Source organism: Tarenaya hassleriana, unplaced genomic scaffold (assembly GCF_000463585.1).
Source record: "Tarenaya hassleriana unplaced genomic scaffold, ASM46358v1 Cleome26, whole genome shotgun sequence".
Classification (NCBI taxonomy): Eukaryota; Viridiplantae; Streptophyta; class Magnoliopsida; order Brassicales; family Cleomaceae; genus Tarenaya; species Tarenaya hassleriana.
This window is the reverse complement of record NW_010965869.1, coordinates 1475261-1492030: the sequence shown is the minus strand read 5'-3', so window position 1 is coordinate 1492030 and position 16770 is coordinate 1475261. Positions and strand designations below refer to the sequence as shown.

General features: G+C 34.2%; 2 protein-coding genes across 2 annotated transcripts; both read left to right on the top strand.

Moving 5' to 3' along the window:
• The first annotated feature begins 3783 nt into the window (after positions 1–3783).
• On the top strand, positions 3784–5730 carry LOC104817078. Its single transcript, XM_010546155.1, has 4 exons — positions 3784–4485; positions 4579–4970; positions 5413–5549; positions 5588–5730. Exons 1-4 carry the CDS (start codon positions 3784–3786, stop codon positions 5728–5730), a joined length of 1374 nt encoding a protein of 457 aa, XP_010544457.1.
• A 4927-nt stretch (positions 5731–10657) lies between these two features.
• On the top strand, positions 10658–12405 carry LOC104816903 (zinc finger A20 and AN1 domain-containing stress-associated protein 2-like). Its single transcript, XM_010545922.1, has 3 exons — positions 10658–10769; positions 10896–10931; positions 11684–12405. Exon 3 carries the CDS (start codon positions 11685–11687, stop codon positions 12195–12197), a length of 513 nt encoding a protein of 170 aa, XP_010544224.1. The 5' UTR covers positions 10658–10769; positions 10896–10931; position 11684; the 3' UTR covers positions 12198–12405.
• Positions 12406–16770: the final 4365 nt, after the last annotated feature.

The following is a 16770-nucleotide window of genomic DNA, read 5'->3' as shown; positions in this document are numbered from 1 at the left end:
TATATATATATATATGTAGAAGTGTCAATTTCTGTCTGAATCCACTCGAAAAAATATCGGGTTTCGGACCTAAGTTTTTCAGCTCGAAAAAAAAATCGTATTTTCAGGTCGGGTTCAATTCGAGTTTCGAACCCGATTCGGATCGACCCGAAAACCCGATATTTTTTTTTAAAAAAATCAATTAAAAAAAGAATACATAAAATTATAAAGGAATTTAGCAGTCTGACCCGATCTGATTCAAACCCGAAACTTTTAGGGTCTGACTTCGAATCCGAACTCGAGGTTGAAACTCTTGGACCAAATGCGGGTTCGGGTGGGGCCGACCGGATTGATAGCCCTACGCAAGACATGTTTTGACGTGTTAATCCAGTTACACTTACACCACATTAGCGCTGTGACGTAGTATATCAGCGTACCACCGTTTATAATTTTTGTCAACTTAATCGACGATCAAATTTGAAAGCAAATTGCAACTTGGATATTTTTTTTAATGGAAATCGTTGCATGTTGTAAGTTCAGGATTTTATGCCGAATTCTTTTAAAAATTCGGAGTTTTTCGTGGAATAAGTTTTTTTTTTTGGATTGATTTTTGGATTTTTATTAATTGTTATTATCTTGTGCTATCGACAAATACATTGTTCATTATTAGCGAATAGTTTTGTCTTTTGTAACCTAATCCCTTTAATTATTATTTCTTCCACGTAGGGGCTACGTTGCCACGGAAGGCATATTAACCTAAAATAATAGAATGACGATGACCTGTCGAAGAAATAATGGTAATAAGGAAATATATTTATTTTCCTAAAAATATTAACCCATTATCATCTTTATCCATAAAAAAACTTCTTAAAACAAATACGACAAAATAATACAGTCGAGACCAACCGCTTATCTACACCTTAATTGTTTTAGAATTAAGTAACGACACTTAGTATATACACATGCACCTAAAACGTGATAAGTAGACCAAATATTTAATTGTCCACGTCAATAATTTTTTTAAATAATTACTCTATGTTCACATGACATAAATCTCAAACATTGATATAGATAGTTCTAACATTTTCGTCTTTTATTCAAAGATCAGAGATTCAAATTCTGTCACGCGAGTAATTCTTGAGTCTAACTCTTTGTTATTTTGTGCGTTGATATAAGAACGAACGAATATTAATGTGAATATATAAAATTTTAAAATATCGATTAATAACTAAACGCCATTTATAATATTTCGTGGTCAATAAAAAAAATCATATGACATGAATAGTTACGGACAAAAGATTTAGTATAAAAAAATGGAAAACATCACCACCGTCCATCTCCACTTTAATTATCTTATAATTAATTAATGAAACTATTATATATATATATATTATAATCTAAAACGTGTTGAATAGAAAGAAATGATAAACTTTTTGGATAAAAGAATATACAATTAACAAGTGCATTTTTTTTCCTTCTCTCTATGGATCTTTACTGAACAGTATGCGTATTATCCTTATTTATTTTAAACTAATATTACAAATAAAACAATACGGCAGAATAATAAAATATTCCACACGGTATGCATGCATAACTTAATTATCGTAAAATAACATTGTTGACCAGCGCTCATCCCCGTCATAATTAAAAATTATTGCCTAAAAAACATGATGAATATATATATAAGATCACTACACTTCCACCTACCGAAAACGTGATGAATAGGAAGACCTAGTAAGTTTTCGAGATAAAAAGAATAATAACAATTAAACGTGTTGAGACTTTGTAATTGTGCCTTTAATTAACTATTTATACGTATTATCTTTTTTTAATAAAGATATTTGTATTAATTAAAAAGAATGTCATTACAAGAGAGAGATTTGGCTTAAGTAGAACAACTACCGAAACAAGAAAGGAAACAAGGCCGTAATATCAACAGTAACGAAAGTTATTAAGGCAGTGCTAAACCAAAGTTGCAACAAAACACTCGTCAAAGAAGGTTTGGAGAGTCTAAGTGCCGCGAGCTTGCCCCGAAGAGATTTGTCGAAACGAAGTAGTTTCATCGGAGAATTCATGATGGCGGCGAGTCTTGCTTGGCCAAGAACCTTCTGGCAATCGGAGAATATGGTCCCATTGCCTTGGGGGATTAAGACTCTCAAATCTCTTGCACAACCTTAACCATATAGTGGTTGTGTAAGAACATTCATGGAACACGTGGTTGCGGGATTCAACAAGGAGGTTACAGAGAACACAATGAGGAGGGGGGCTTATTTGCAATGCCTATGATATCATCTTTACTTTCCTCGGGCTGCGATCTAAAGCAAATAACCAACAGAGAAAAGGGTGTTTGGAAGTTCTATACTTTAACCAGATTACCTTCCACCAATGTGTTCGATTTGACGGGCTGGCAGATGGGCCTAAGTCCCCAGGGTATTGAAATAAAAGGGCCCAGAAGAGTCCACGTATCGTATCATAAGGAAGTGTTTTGTCCATCCTCTAATCTGGTGGTGATAAACTTTGATGCCCCTTGTCGAAGTTTTAGAAGCTTCCTAAGTGTCCATGAATGGATGGGGGAAGCTTTGATTGCCCAGAAGGTGCATTGTCGAAGTATGTTGAGTATTCCAAGTGACCCAAACAGATCCAGATCTGAAAAAATAATATCCAAATGAGCTTTAGGGCACAAATATCATTCCAGTGATCCATATCCCTCAACCCTAAGTCTCATTCCTCTTTATGCTTGGCTATGATGACCCATGCTACTCTTGCACCTTTGGAGGGTTCCTGCGTCCTTTCTAGAGAAATGCGATGTTGGAGTTTTTTTTAATTAAATGAAAGGAGATATTTTTGTATGTTATTCTCCACATTTATTTTCTAAAACTTAAAAAATATTTATGACTTTTGAGAGTTTTATAATTTTTCAATCCTATAAATAGGGGGCATTGTCTTCATGTTTACACAAAAAGAAAACACAAAAGTTTTCTACAAAATAAAGAAAAACATCTTTTTCCTTTGTGATTCAAATCGAGCTTTGAGTTCGAAAAAACACCGGAGTTTGAAGTATCACTGTTCCGGTGAGGTACGTCCGTCCTATCCTGGGATGATATATTCCATTTAACCCTAGGTACCGCGCGGGGAATAATTTCCTTAAGGAGACACGGTTTGTCGTGGGTTCGGATTTGGTTTTCCGGTTTTAAAAAAAAATCATATAGATTAATGATATTGGTTTGATCATAACTTTCTGTACTGTTATCGGAATTGCATGTTCTTGATATCGTTTCGTAGATATCGAAATTATTTTTCTAAGGTGTATAACATGCATGATTTGATTGTATGTTCTGAAAGTTATTAAACTCCAAAGTCTTAGTATGAAATTAAAAGTTAACCATGCATGAATATGAGACATATAAAGTAACACACCCAACAAGTTTAAGAAAATTACTGTGTATTATGTTATCATATATTGTCTTGTTATTGGTGGAAAAACGAACTTTCGTCCCCGGGGAGACAAAGTAAAGTTTTTCAATTTCGGAAAAAAAAACCGAGAAAATATTTAAGTGTTGACGGTGAGAAAGTTTTGCCAAGGAAAAAGGTTGGATAATTATGCGCTCTATATATAGAGTTGGCTCCCTCTTACCTGGAAACGATTTAAATAACACTTAAATAGTTTTATGGTTTCCTCATCGAGGTTTTGAGATTATTACCCACGTGGTTAAATAATCGAGTTCAGAAATTATTACCGTAAGGTTTTAAAATCTAATATTTTTAGTTGTAATATTAAGAAGTTGTATTTTGATTTTTCAGAAAATGGCTGAAAATGCTGCTGCTACGCCTGTGGCTGTTCCTACAGTGACTCCCCCTGCACCAGCACCTGCGGAAAAACCGGCCAAGTTTTTCGGTGTTGATTTCAAGAGGTGGCAGGCAAAGATGTTCTTTTATTTGACAAAATTGTCATTGCAAAGATACATCAAGGAAGATGCTCCTAAACCGGCAGAGTCTGTATCGAAAAAGGAACGTTTCGTGGTAGTTGAAGCTTGGAAGCACTCAGACTTCTTGTGTAAAAATTATATTTTGAGTGGTTTAGATGACTCATTATATAATGTTTTTTGTACTGCTTCTACTTCACGAGAATTGTGGGAAGCTCTCGAGAAGAAGTACAAAACTGAAGATGCCGGTATGAAGAAGTTCATAGCCGCTAAGTTTCTTGAATTCAAGATGGTTGACAATAAACTTGTCTCAACCCAAGTTCAAGAATTACAAGTCATTGTTCAGAATCTTCTTGCCGAAGGTATGATGATCAATGAAGCTTTTCAAGTAGCTGCCTTCATCGAGAAGTTACCACCCTCATGGAAGGACTTCAAGAACTACTTGAAACACAAGCGAAAAGAGATGTCGCTTGAAGACTTGATTGTCCATCTCAGAATTGAAGAGGACAACAAGATGACCGAAATTAAAGCTCGCAGGACAAGCTCAGTCTTAGGAGCAAATGTTATTGAGCATGCTTCATCTGTTGGTAAGGAAAGAAAGAATTTTTCTAGCCAAAAGAATAACCCGAATAAATTTATTAAGAAATTTAAAGGTTCTTGCCACAACTGCAGTAAGCTTGGTCACCGAGCTGTGGATTGCCGTGGTCCAAAGACCAAGAAGAAAAACAATGTTAAAATCATGGAGATTGCTTCCAGAGTGGAAGATATTGATTTGTGTGTCATGATCTCTGAAGTTAACTTGGTTGGAAATCCAAAAGAGTGGTGGATGGATTCTGGTGCTACCCGCCATGTGTATGCCAATAAGTGGATGTTCTCATCTTATGTTCCCGCTAAAGATGGAGAAACTGTGTTCATGGGAAATTCCACAACTGCGAAGGTTGAAGGAACTGGAAAGGTTGCCCTCAAGATGACCTCCGAAAAGATAGTGACTCTCATTAATGTTCTTCATGTACCAGAGATCCAGAAGAACTTAGTGTCGACATCACTGATGGTGAAACATGGATTCAAATGTGCTTTTGTTTCCGACAAGCTTGTAATAAGTAAGAATGACATGTATGTTGGAAAAAAGGTTACCTCACACTGATGGACTTTTCAAACTCAATGTAATGACCATGAATAGTAATAAGAATGATTCTTCTGCTTACTTACTCGAGTTGAATAATCTATGGCACGCTAGATTGAGACACGTGAATTACAAGTCTTTGACAAAAATGATCAATTTGGAATTGTTGCCCAAATTTGATTGCAAGCAATCAAAGTGTGAAGTTTGTATTGAATCTAAGTTTACTAAACATTCTTTCAAATTAGTTGAGAGAAGTAGTGAACCTCTAGACTTAATTCATACAGATACTTGTGATATGAAGTCATCACCATCTCGCGGTAGAAAAAAGTTTTTTATAACTTTTATTGATGATATCACACGATATTGCTATGTTTATTTGCTTAATAGCAAAGATGAAGCTATTGTTGCATTTAAACAGTCCAAAAATGAAGTTGAGACACAACTCAACAAAAAGATCAAAATGATCAGAAGTGATAGAGGCGGTGAATATGTATCTCCGTTTGAAGAAGTATGTTTGGAATTTGGCATTATTCACCAAACAGCCGCCCCTTACACTCTACAATCCAATGGAATTGCAAAAAGGAAGAATCGAACATTGAAAGAGATGATGGATGCCTTATTGATAAGTTCTGGTTTACCCGAGAACATGTGGGGCAAAGCTATTTTAAAAGCTACTCAAATACTCAACCTAGTTCCTCACAATAAGACACAATTCATTCCATATGAAAAATGGAAAGGAAGAAAGCCTAACTTGAATTACTTCAAAGTGTGGGGGTGTCTAGCAAAGGTCCAGGTTCCTCTCCCAAAAAGGATTAAAATAGGACCGAAAACGATAGATTGCGTTTTAATAGGTTATGCTACAAAAGTAAAGCATACAGATTTTTGGTTCACAAATCTGAAATCCCCGATATTCAAAGGAAAACGGTAATTGAGTCAGATAATGCTGAATTTTTTGAAGCGATCTTCCCGTACAAAAGAGAATGTGAATCAATTAATAAAAGAACCAAGCGAAATCGGGAAGTGAATACAGATGATGCACAAAATGAGATAGAACCTAGACGTAGTACACGTCAAAGGACTGCTACCTCATTTGGTCCAGACTTTCTAACATTTATGTTGGAAAATGAGCCTCAAACATATAAGGAAACTGTGACTTCTTGTGAAGCTCAATACTGGAAAGAGGTTTTCAATAGTGAAATTGAAACCATATTGAGCAACCATACGTTGGAGTTGGTTGATCTTCCTCCAGGGAATAAACCGGTTCCAAATGGATATTTAAAAGAAAATTGAAAGATGATGGTACTATTGACAAGTACAAGGCGAGACTAGTTGTGAAAGGTTTTCGACAACGAGAAGGTCTTGACTATTTTGATACATATTCGCCAGTCTCAAGAATTATATCCATTCGGGTGTTAATTGTTTTGGCTGCCGTCTATGAATTGCAAATCCATCAAATGGACGTTAAAACCGCCTTCCTAAATGGAGATTTAGAGGAAGAAATCTATATGGAACAACCTGAAGGGTTTGTAGTTCCGGGAAAAGAAGGTAATGTGTGTCGACTTGTTAAGTATTTGTATGGACTTAAACAAACACCAAAGCAATGACATGCTAAGTTTGACAATGTAATGTTGACAAACGGTTTCAAAATTAATGAGAGTGATAAATGTATCTACATTAAGAACACTCCTAATCGAATTGTCATTGTGTGTTTATACGTGGATGATATGTTGATAATGAGTAATGACATTTCAACTATAAATGATACAAAGCATATGTTATCCACAAGATTTGATATGAAAGATTTTGGAGTTGCTGATTTAATTCTTGGAATTAAAATCATTCAAACTCCTAAAGGTCTTGCGTTTTCTCAATCTCATTACATTGAGAAAGTACTTGAGAAGTTTAAATACTTGGACTTAGTCGCAAGAACACCAATTGATGTGAACCTAACTCTTGCAAAGAACAAAGGTAACAGTGAGTCTCAATTGGACTATGCAAGAGTTCTAGAAAGCTTGATGTATATCGCAAACTGTACTCGACCAGATATTGCTTGTGCAATAAGTAAACTCAGTCAGTATACAAGTAATCCAGATCCTAGTCATTGGATGGCAATGAAACGTGTTTTGGGGTATTTAAAACATACTCAAAATTACGTATTACATTACTCCAAATATTCATCTGTGCTTGAAGGATATTGTGATGCAAATTGGATTACTGGTCAAGTGAAACAAAATTCACGAGTAGATGGATATGTCTTCACGATTGAAGGAGGAGTTGTGTCTTGGAAATCATCAAAACAGACATGTATCGCTCGCTCTACAATGAAAAGTGAATTCATAGCTTTGGATAAAGTTGGTGAAGAAGCTGAATGGCTTAGAAATTTCTTGGAAGATATTCTGTATTGGCTCAAACCATTAACACCTATATGCATACACTGCGATAATCTCACTGCAATAGGAAGGGCAGGAAGTGTGATGTACAACGGAAAGTCTCGTCACATTAGACGTAGACATAATACCGTTAGACAACTAATCTCAAGTGGTATTATCACTGTTGACTACGTGAAGTTAAATGATAATGTAGCTGATCCACTTACAAAAGGTCTTTGTAGAGATTTAGTTGAAAAATTATCCAAGGGAATGGGTTTATGGCCAATGACAAGTTAGTACAGTGATAACTCTACCTAACAGACTGGAGATCCCAAGAACTAGGTTCAAAAAGAATACAAAGTCGTAACTAACAGTTCAACATTGTCAAATATAACCCAACTCATTCTCATGATGAGACAATGTTCTATGGAAAAGGGTAAATTATACGGTTTTAAGTTAGAAAACTTAAAAGCTAAGAAATTTTAATGGTTCCTAAATTTGACATGATCAAATAGTGTATCTTCATAGATGACACGCTTAGAAAACCACCTATGTGAAAGTGAAGTGTGTGCCGCTTCAAGGAGAATAATGGTTGGCCAGTTCTCTACGCTTTCATGAAACCAGACATGTGTTCATGGCTTAAACGAACACAACAGTGAGAACCAAAGACGATTAAGAATTAATTGTGTGGTTTAGATTGTCTTGGTATACATAAAAAACCGACGGTTTAAAGAGTTTTCTGAAATTCTCCATTTATGTGGGGGATTGTTGGAGTTTTTTTAATTAAATGAAAGGAGATATTTTTGTATGTTATTCTCCACATTTATTTTCTAAAACTTAAAAAATATTTATGACTTTTGGGAGTTTTATAATTTTTCAATCCTATAAATAAGAGGCATTGTCTTCATGTTTTACACAAAAAGAAAACACAAAAGCTTTCTACAAAAGAAAGAAAAGCATCTTTTTCCTTTGTGATTCAAACCGAGCTTTGAGTTCGACAAGACACCGGAGTTTGAAGTACCACTGTTCCGGTGAGGTACGTCCGTCATATCCTGGGATGATATATTCCATTTAACCGTAGGTACCGCGCGGAGAATAATTTCCTTAAGAAGACACGGTTTGCCGTGGGTTCGGATTTGATTTTCCGGTTTAAAAAAATCATATAGATTTAATGATATTGGTTTGATCATAACTTTCTGTACTGTTATCGGAATTGCATGTTCTTGATATCGTTTCGTAGATATCGAAATTATATTTCTAATGGTGTATAACATGCATGATTTGGTTGTATGTTCTGAAAGTTATTAAACTTGAAAGTCTTGGTATGAAATTGAAAGTTAACCATGTATGAATATGAGACATATAAAGTAACATAGCCAACATGCGCTGCATAACGTAATTAATGCTCGGAGAATATTTTGGGAGTACAAAGGCATTCATCCAATATCCTATAATCCCTTAAATGACCGAAGAAGAAGACACAATCACATACGACGACCAAACGACCAAAGATAAAGCAGAAAAACCGAAGGACCACTGGCAATGACAGAACCACCGAAGACAAAACAGAACCACCGGAGAGGACAAAACCTCCGAGAAAACACAAGCAAGCAGATGAGCACAAAATAAAACAAAACTGGCGAAGCACAAAAGAAGACGAAGTAAAGAAGAAGAGCACAAAAGTACCGAAACTGAAGAAATCAGCAAGGAACCAGTGGACGATAAAGAAGACGAAGTCGAAGAAGAGAGATTCTGTCGAAGTCCTTGATGGTGGACGGAGCCGTTGCCGGTAGAGAGGGAGGACCAAGTCGATGAAGAGAGATTTAGGGTTTGTTGTCTCTTTGTCGATTAGGAATGAAGAACATCAGGGATTTCTTCTTATTTTACCCATTTTGTTTTTGTTTTTTAAATTTAAATTAAAATTTAATATCATAACTGGTTTTGGTATAACCGGATCATTAATTAAACCGCTTTATTATATTTTTAACGATGACATGACAGTGACGGCGTATCAATGATACGACGTTACAGTTTGTAACCTATTAAACCATAGATTAGATTAAATATGTTAATAGATTTAACCCATTAAACTCATTACATATATAATTATTATGTATAGATATATAAATAGCAATATATATGTATATATATCCATATATATATATATACAGAAATATATATATGTACGCATATATATATATAGTCTGATATCGAATCGAAAATTTTAGTATCGATTTTGAATCGAATCTAAAAATTCAGTACGTTCTTCAAATTGAACTCAATATCAAAGTTTGGTACCGTTTTTAATCGAATAAAAAAATTCGGTACGGTTTACAAATTAAACTCAATATCGAAAAGTTTGGTACCGTTTTGAATCGAATCAAAAAATTTAGCTCTGTTTTTTAATCGAACTCGATATCGAAAAGTTTGACACTATTTTTAAATCTAACAAAAAAATTCGGTGTTATTTTCAAATCGGATTCTATTAAAAAATTTGTACCGTTTTCCAACCAAATCGAAAAAAATGATACCATTTTCGAATTGAACTGAAAAACTCGATACCATTTGCGATCTAAACCGTATCAAAAAACTTGAAAACCCGATACCCAAATAATTAGTATAATTTCCAAATCGAATCGTTCAAAAATTCAAATGGTAACATTGCTAGAGAATCAAATTAGACTGAATTAAAAAAATTCGAAAATATAAAAAATTTCTTAAAAAATTATATATTTTTCTTAATCAATATCAAATTAAATATAATATAATAATGATTAATATATATTTTTATAAAAACAAATACTCATATCCTAATATATTTTTTTATACATATTTATAACTAACTATACATATATACAAATAGTAAATAGTAAATGGGTTAAACGAGTATAAATGAATTTAATAGATCGACCCATCTAACTCATTAATTGTTATTGGATCAATCCAATCCATTCATTTTTTGGACTCAAATGGGTTGGACCCAAATTAATTGGGTTAACCTATTTGACATAATTTAGTAAATTAAGGTTTTTTATGGTTTTTTATGGGATTAACTTTTTTTTTGTATGAAGAAATGAAAGATTAAAATAATGTTCCAAATTTAAATTCGAAATCGGTCAAATCATACATGCTTTGCGTGAGCTCGGAATTTTAAAAAAAGAATAATAAAAATAATATTCTCATCCAATGAAAAACGTACACGCCATCGCCGTCTTCTTTTGGCCATAACAACTGTCGTTGCTTAAATAAAATGGACGAGAAAGAGGCCGAGAAGCCTAAAAGACCGACCTTTATTTCTCTCTTCCTTCTCGGCCACTGTTGGGGTCTCTCCAGCTGACGACGATCTTCTTTGGAGAGATTCTTAGGGTTTGAAGGGTTTGTCCCTTTCCTGATTTTCATTTCTGGGATTTTCTCTGTTTCGGTTCTCGATTTCGATGTTTCGTCTCCTCGATTGGATTTTCCTTTCTTGTTTGATGATGGGTTATGTTTTTGATTGGCCAGGAACCGATCCAGGAGGGGATTTCTCGGGCCAAACAGGTGAGTGATCATGGTATTTGATTGTTGGGTTTTTTAGGGTTTAATACGAAGATGTCGATAGTGATGAGAAATGTTCCTGGGCTTTGCGTTTTGCTTCATATGGAATCCGAAGCTCAGTGGTTTTGTTTGTCGCACTCTGTTTACGTATTGATTTGTATGTTTCATTCGTAGGAATTCTGAAAGTTTTGATTTTTTTTCCCTTATGTCAAATCACGAATTCAGGGGACTGATTTGGTGATACCCATTTGGTTGATTCTGATTAGCTTTGATTGGATTTTATGACTTATTTGTGTTACAATTCGCCTGATTCTGATTAGATTCGGTGCTGATAACATTTAGCTGCCCCTTAGTGCTCTAAATGGTTGGAATCAGGTTTCAAATCTCTTGGGATATGTTTTCTGTTCTTAGAGTTCGGTGTTATCAGTATAAATTCTTCTATACCAATGGTAGACAAGCTTGTTAGATCTGTTTGTTTATGTCACTGGTAAGGGCAGAACAAAAAGATTGGTTGTGTTATGCTTATGCATCGAGTCTTACTTTATCCCACAGGGGAAGTTCCACCGGCATCAGTTATAGACTATGTGATCGGTGATTTCGTGAAACCGATAGGTTCATGATTTGCTTGAATGTTCTGTGTGGCAGCCGTTGTTGCATGTGAAATTGATGTAAGAGGAATCGAAACTGCTGCTGATGTCAAGTCTGTTTTTGTTTCTGTGGGAGTAAAGGGGGCTGATATTATTATGCGTGTGCAGAATGGAGCACGACAAGACTGGCTGCCAAACCCCACCAGAATGTCCGAAGCTGTGTGTCAACAATTGCGGTTTCTTTGGTAGCCCGGCTACGATGAACATGTGTTCAAAGTGTCACAAGGCTATGCTGTTTCAGGAAAAACAGGATGCTAAGCTTGCTTCTGCAGTGGCTGGATCATCTTCCGGCATTGACACTGTCAAGGAAACCGTTTCAGGTCCATCTTCGGATGTTCAAGTTATATCCATGGGGATGAAGATCACTTCCCCTCCGTCATCTTCCGCCTCTGATCCCGGGATAACCCTAGAAACAAAGCCTAAGGAGGGGCCAAGCCGATGCAGTACCTGTAACAAACGAGTCGGTTTGACTGGGTTCAAATGTCGATGTGGCAACCTCTTCTGTGGGTCACACCGGTATGCAGATAAACACGATTGCTCCTTCAATTACCATGAAGCTGCCCAGGAAGCTATAGCTAAAGCCAACCCGGTTGTTAAGGCAGCAAAGCTTGACAAGATCTGAATCCAAGATTTGGCTCAAAAGCTTCCAACCCCGTCAAACTAAGCTCCCGAGGTTTGTCATTCATGAGACTCGTGTGTTTTTCTTTTCCGGGCTGCATCCATGTCCTGTCCTTTTCACTTGAAGTATCCTCTTGTTAAAACTATGTAGCTGAAAAGCATGGTGAATTTCTGCAAACCGGAGGAATCTTTGTCTATGCCGTGTTCCTGTCCCCATTCTGTCAATTGTGCTCGTAAATACCGATTGATTCGATCTTGTTATTAGGGGTGAGAGGTGAACGGTTCGGTTCGGAGTTAATCGGTTACGGTTAATTCCGATTCAGTTATTATAGGTTTTGACAATTCATAACCAATTGGTTAACCGGTTCGGTTCGATTAATAATTGAAATAACCAACCAAATGCCCAGCCTTACGGTTTGGTTTGTGTCTGATTCCTTCGCGTCAGTATGTGTCCTTTAGGCTTTATCGTTGATGCCGTTGCCTTATCAATGCATATTTTGATTTTTTTTTTTATGGAAGTTTTTATTTATAAAATCTAAATCGTTATCCATCTTAAAAAAAAAACATATTATTATTCTATGTTTAATAATACAGCGATGTATTATCTTATTAATATATAATAATAGTATTGATAAACAATACAAGAAGAACCTGCAAAAAAGAAATGAAGAACAACTCCTTTGTAAAACAGTATTGGTTTCGGTGGCTGTGGCCTGTATCCTCCTTAGAACTTGCAAACGCCTTCCGTGCAGCTCTTTTAAACAGCCGTCCATTTTTTTAGGGTCTGTATCATTTATTTATCCAAAATAAAAAAATACATCAAAACGTGCGTATATTCTTAATTTTTTTTTTAAAAAAAGATTCCATAGAATTTCAAAGTAAAACCTAACTATATCTTTGCGAATATGACGTTCTACGAGTCATGAATTAAATTGATATTTCATATTTTAACATTTCCACAACGTATATCTAGAAAATGTTTTGTGCAATTAAATAATTCACGATGAATTTGAAAAAATCACACATTTCGGAAAGCCGAGCTTTAAGTTAAAAAAAAAAACTCTTTGTACATATTATTAAGAGATATGGAGAAGATTTGATAAGATTACGTAATATTTAGATTCGATCTTATTTCTATATTTATATTGATTAAATAAGATATATTGTGATTTTATTTTCTACCTATAAATATTGTAATTCTCTATGTTGAATAATGAGAAATTCAAACGATTCTTCACCATTTTCTTTATTATGGTATCAGAGCCTGGATTTTCGTTTTAGATTTTTTTTCTCATCAAATGGTGGTTGAATCCCAAAACGATGACGAAGATGATGATATATACTAAATCCAATAATATTATCATCTTGACTATCGTATTACATTCATTATTCATTTTGCTCTGTTTTTTTTTTCTAGTTTTTTTTTTCCGACGATAGTGTTCATCACTGTCAACCCTAGCCGATATGCTATTTTTTTTTCCCGACGACGTTCGTTTATCGACGCCAACCTTAGTCGTTGTGAGATCTTTACACCTGACTTTTAACCCTTTCGATTAAAAACTCCGATCGTCGATCGACGTATTTGCGTCACTTATTTTTTTCTTCTATCTTGCTCCGCTGCTACACTATCTCGCATTATGCGTCGCGCTTTAGTGCCCGTATTTTTTTTTCTCCGGCCTACCCACTATACACACCGCAATTTTTTACGCTGCCGGCCTCATTGTCGTGCAACCCAACTCGCGCACATGCACCGTACATTCGTGCCACATCAATCTCTGAGATTACAACTCTCAAGCTCTTCAAAAGTTATCAAGAAACATCGACTCAAGTCTGAACTACATCACAACGTGGAAGATGATTCGTTTAACACGGTCATAATTTCAGTTTTTGTGTAACAAGATTGAATTTATCATATATGATTCATCTTGAAGGGCATATATAGGAAGATATTATTCCTAGAATATTATCATTAATATAGTTATAATACCGTGCATGTGCACTACGCTACTGCGTCACATCAGACTTTTCAGATCCGCTAACAATCTACTAGTTTCTAGGTTCGATTATCAAATCTCGCTATTTTATTGAGAATTCAACCTCAAACAGTTGTTTCTCATCTCCTTGAGTTTGAGGGGACGTATTAAGAGATATGGAAAAGATTCGAGAAGATTACATAATATTTAGATTTGATCTTATTTCTATATTTTCTATATTTATATTGATTAAATAAGATATGTTGTGATTTTATTTTCTACCTATAAATATTGTAATTCTCTATGTTGAATAGTAAAAAATCCAAACGATTCTCCACCATTTTCTCTATTACATGTAACTAGAGATACATGATACGATAATCTAACTATTTAATCAAAGCCGAAAAACCCAAATCGAATTCCATTCACACATTCCTAATCGACAAAAATGAAAAATCAGTTCCACTTTTTTACTACGAACAAAACTAAAACCAAACCCGCAATATTTGGATCCAATAAAAACTAAACTAGACAGGAACCCTAAAAAAAACCCAAATCGAACTCGTTTCACCCACGCTTAATAGACAAAAAAATGTTTTTAAAAAAAGAAAAAAATAAAACCCGTAATATTTGGGTCATGATATTATGTTCTTTTTTTTTTATAAGTATCATGATATTATGTTTCTGTTCTCTAGTAGTCGGATTCTTGATCACCGACAGAAGAATAACGGAGAACGACGTGATTCCAACTGCGGTTAAACAAACGATCTAAATGGGTACGTTTTCGGATTCTTTTCTTCCCTTTTTTGTAGAGTTTTTCTCTTAGGAGAAAGGTGAAATTTATATATGCATGCATTGTATACCGTTTACGTTTTCTTTTTCTTCCGAACAGAAATAGTATATATCATTTTCTTATTTTCTTTGTTTGTTTGAAAGTTTATTTGTTATTTTTAATAAATTCGTTTCATAAATGTCTTGGTTGCAATTAGGATTTTCTTAGGTCACTTTGTTATTTTCTAAATTTAGCTTTAAGTTTTCGTTGATAACCTTTTAATAAAACCGGAAATTCTTAAAAAGTGTCGGTTTTTAACTCAACATGATAAACAATAATTAGGGATGAGCATAGATTGAATATAAAATATTTTTCTATTTGTATCCGATCCGTACAAATATGTTACAAATCTTCAAAAACTAAACAAATTAAAAAAACAAAATATTGTTGCATCACTTTGTCGACGAAAAATATTGTACTGAAAAAACATAGAAAAATATTGAGAGAGAAAGAGATAATGTCGTGAGGAAGAAAGATGTATATTTTTATTTCATGCTTACGCCCTTTTAAATACAAAAACGAAAGATAGAAAGAGAACGTGAGCAAATTGCATGAGATATGCCTAAAGACTAGCACCCATCTTTTACCCATCTTTGAAGATTTCAAAATAAATAAAAATAATGCAATAAAGCAAGATTATTTCTAACAATCTCCCTCTTAATCTTGTCTTAATATAAAATTTTACTATTTGTATCTAATCTATATGTTTCGGATATCCGTAAAAATCGTGGATTTGCGAATATTCATATCCGGTTTAACAAGGGCAAAAATGAAACATAAAATTTAAAAAACTCAAATGCAAATAAAATGGAAGATCCATATCCCAAAAAATTCAGATACATTAAGAAAAAAAGTAATGAAACCATAGATATGGTTTCAACAGAGCATAAACTAACTTTCTATTGTCTTACAGTTATGGTAGCTACAGACACTCATTTTTTTTATAATCTCGAAACTCACCGAACCTGATAGATACACATCTTACATAGAGGTAGGACACTTAAAAGACATTTTTATAGGAAAATATGTATATTTTATTAATTAGAGCAAAAACAGAGAAAAAATCTGTGGAAAACAATCTCTAACTCTAAAAAAATAAAGACCACAGAACAAATAATCTCTATATTTGATGCAAAATCACTCACTGGAAAATTCAAAATGAAGTAAAAATCAAAATGAAGTAGCGGAAGAGAATCGTTGAAAAACAAGATGAAAAATAGTGAAAAAACAATGACAACTAAAAAAAGAGGGAGAGAGGCGGCCGAGTAATTTGAATTTTTTGACAGAACGATGAAAATGGAAAAAAAATTCTATTATATTTTTTTTTCAAAATGACTCTATAAATATAAATTTATTACAAAATTATCCTATATTTAAAAAATATTATTAAAAATACAGATCGTATCGGATATATTGGATAATTCGAATTTGATATTCATATCTTATAAATATTTTAAAACCAATATCTATATATGATTCATGATTTCACATATCCGAATTTTCGATTCGGATACAAATCATTAGTTTAGTTTTTCAGATATTATTCTCCTCCCTAATAGAAATCTTATATATATATATACACACACGTGTATACATATCATTTACATTTACATGGAAGAGAACAAATGTGGGACACGTGCGAGCATACAGGAGTTAAATCCTATGTAAACTGTTATTTTTAAATGGGAATACAAAGTCACATCTTATTGACCGAGGGTCAAACCTAAGTTCGTCCGAAAATTAAACAAGTAACCAATCATCTAATATATAAT

What these genes read in the sequence shown, in the direction of transcription:
- LOC104817078 (XM_010546155.1), top strand. Translation starts at nt 3,784, where the DNA reads ATGGCTGAAAATGCTGCTGCTACGCCTGTGGCTGTTCCTACAGTGACT. An exon ending in ATGGTGAAACATGGATTCAA is followed by an intron (nt 4,971 to 5,412) that starts ATGTGCTTTTGT and finishes TTTGCTTAATAG; the next exon opens with CAAAGATGAAGCTATTGTTG. An exon ending in AGAAGTATGTTTGGAATTTG is followed by an intron (nt 5,550 to 5,587) that starts GCATTATTCACC and finishes TACACTCTACAA; the next exon opens with TCCAATGGAATTGCAAAAAG.
- LOC104816903 (XM_010545922.1), top strand. Translation starts at nt 11,685, where the DNA reads ATGGAGCACGACAAGACTGGCTGCCAAACCCCACCAGAATGTCCGAAG.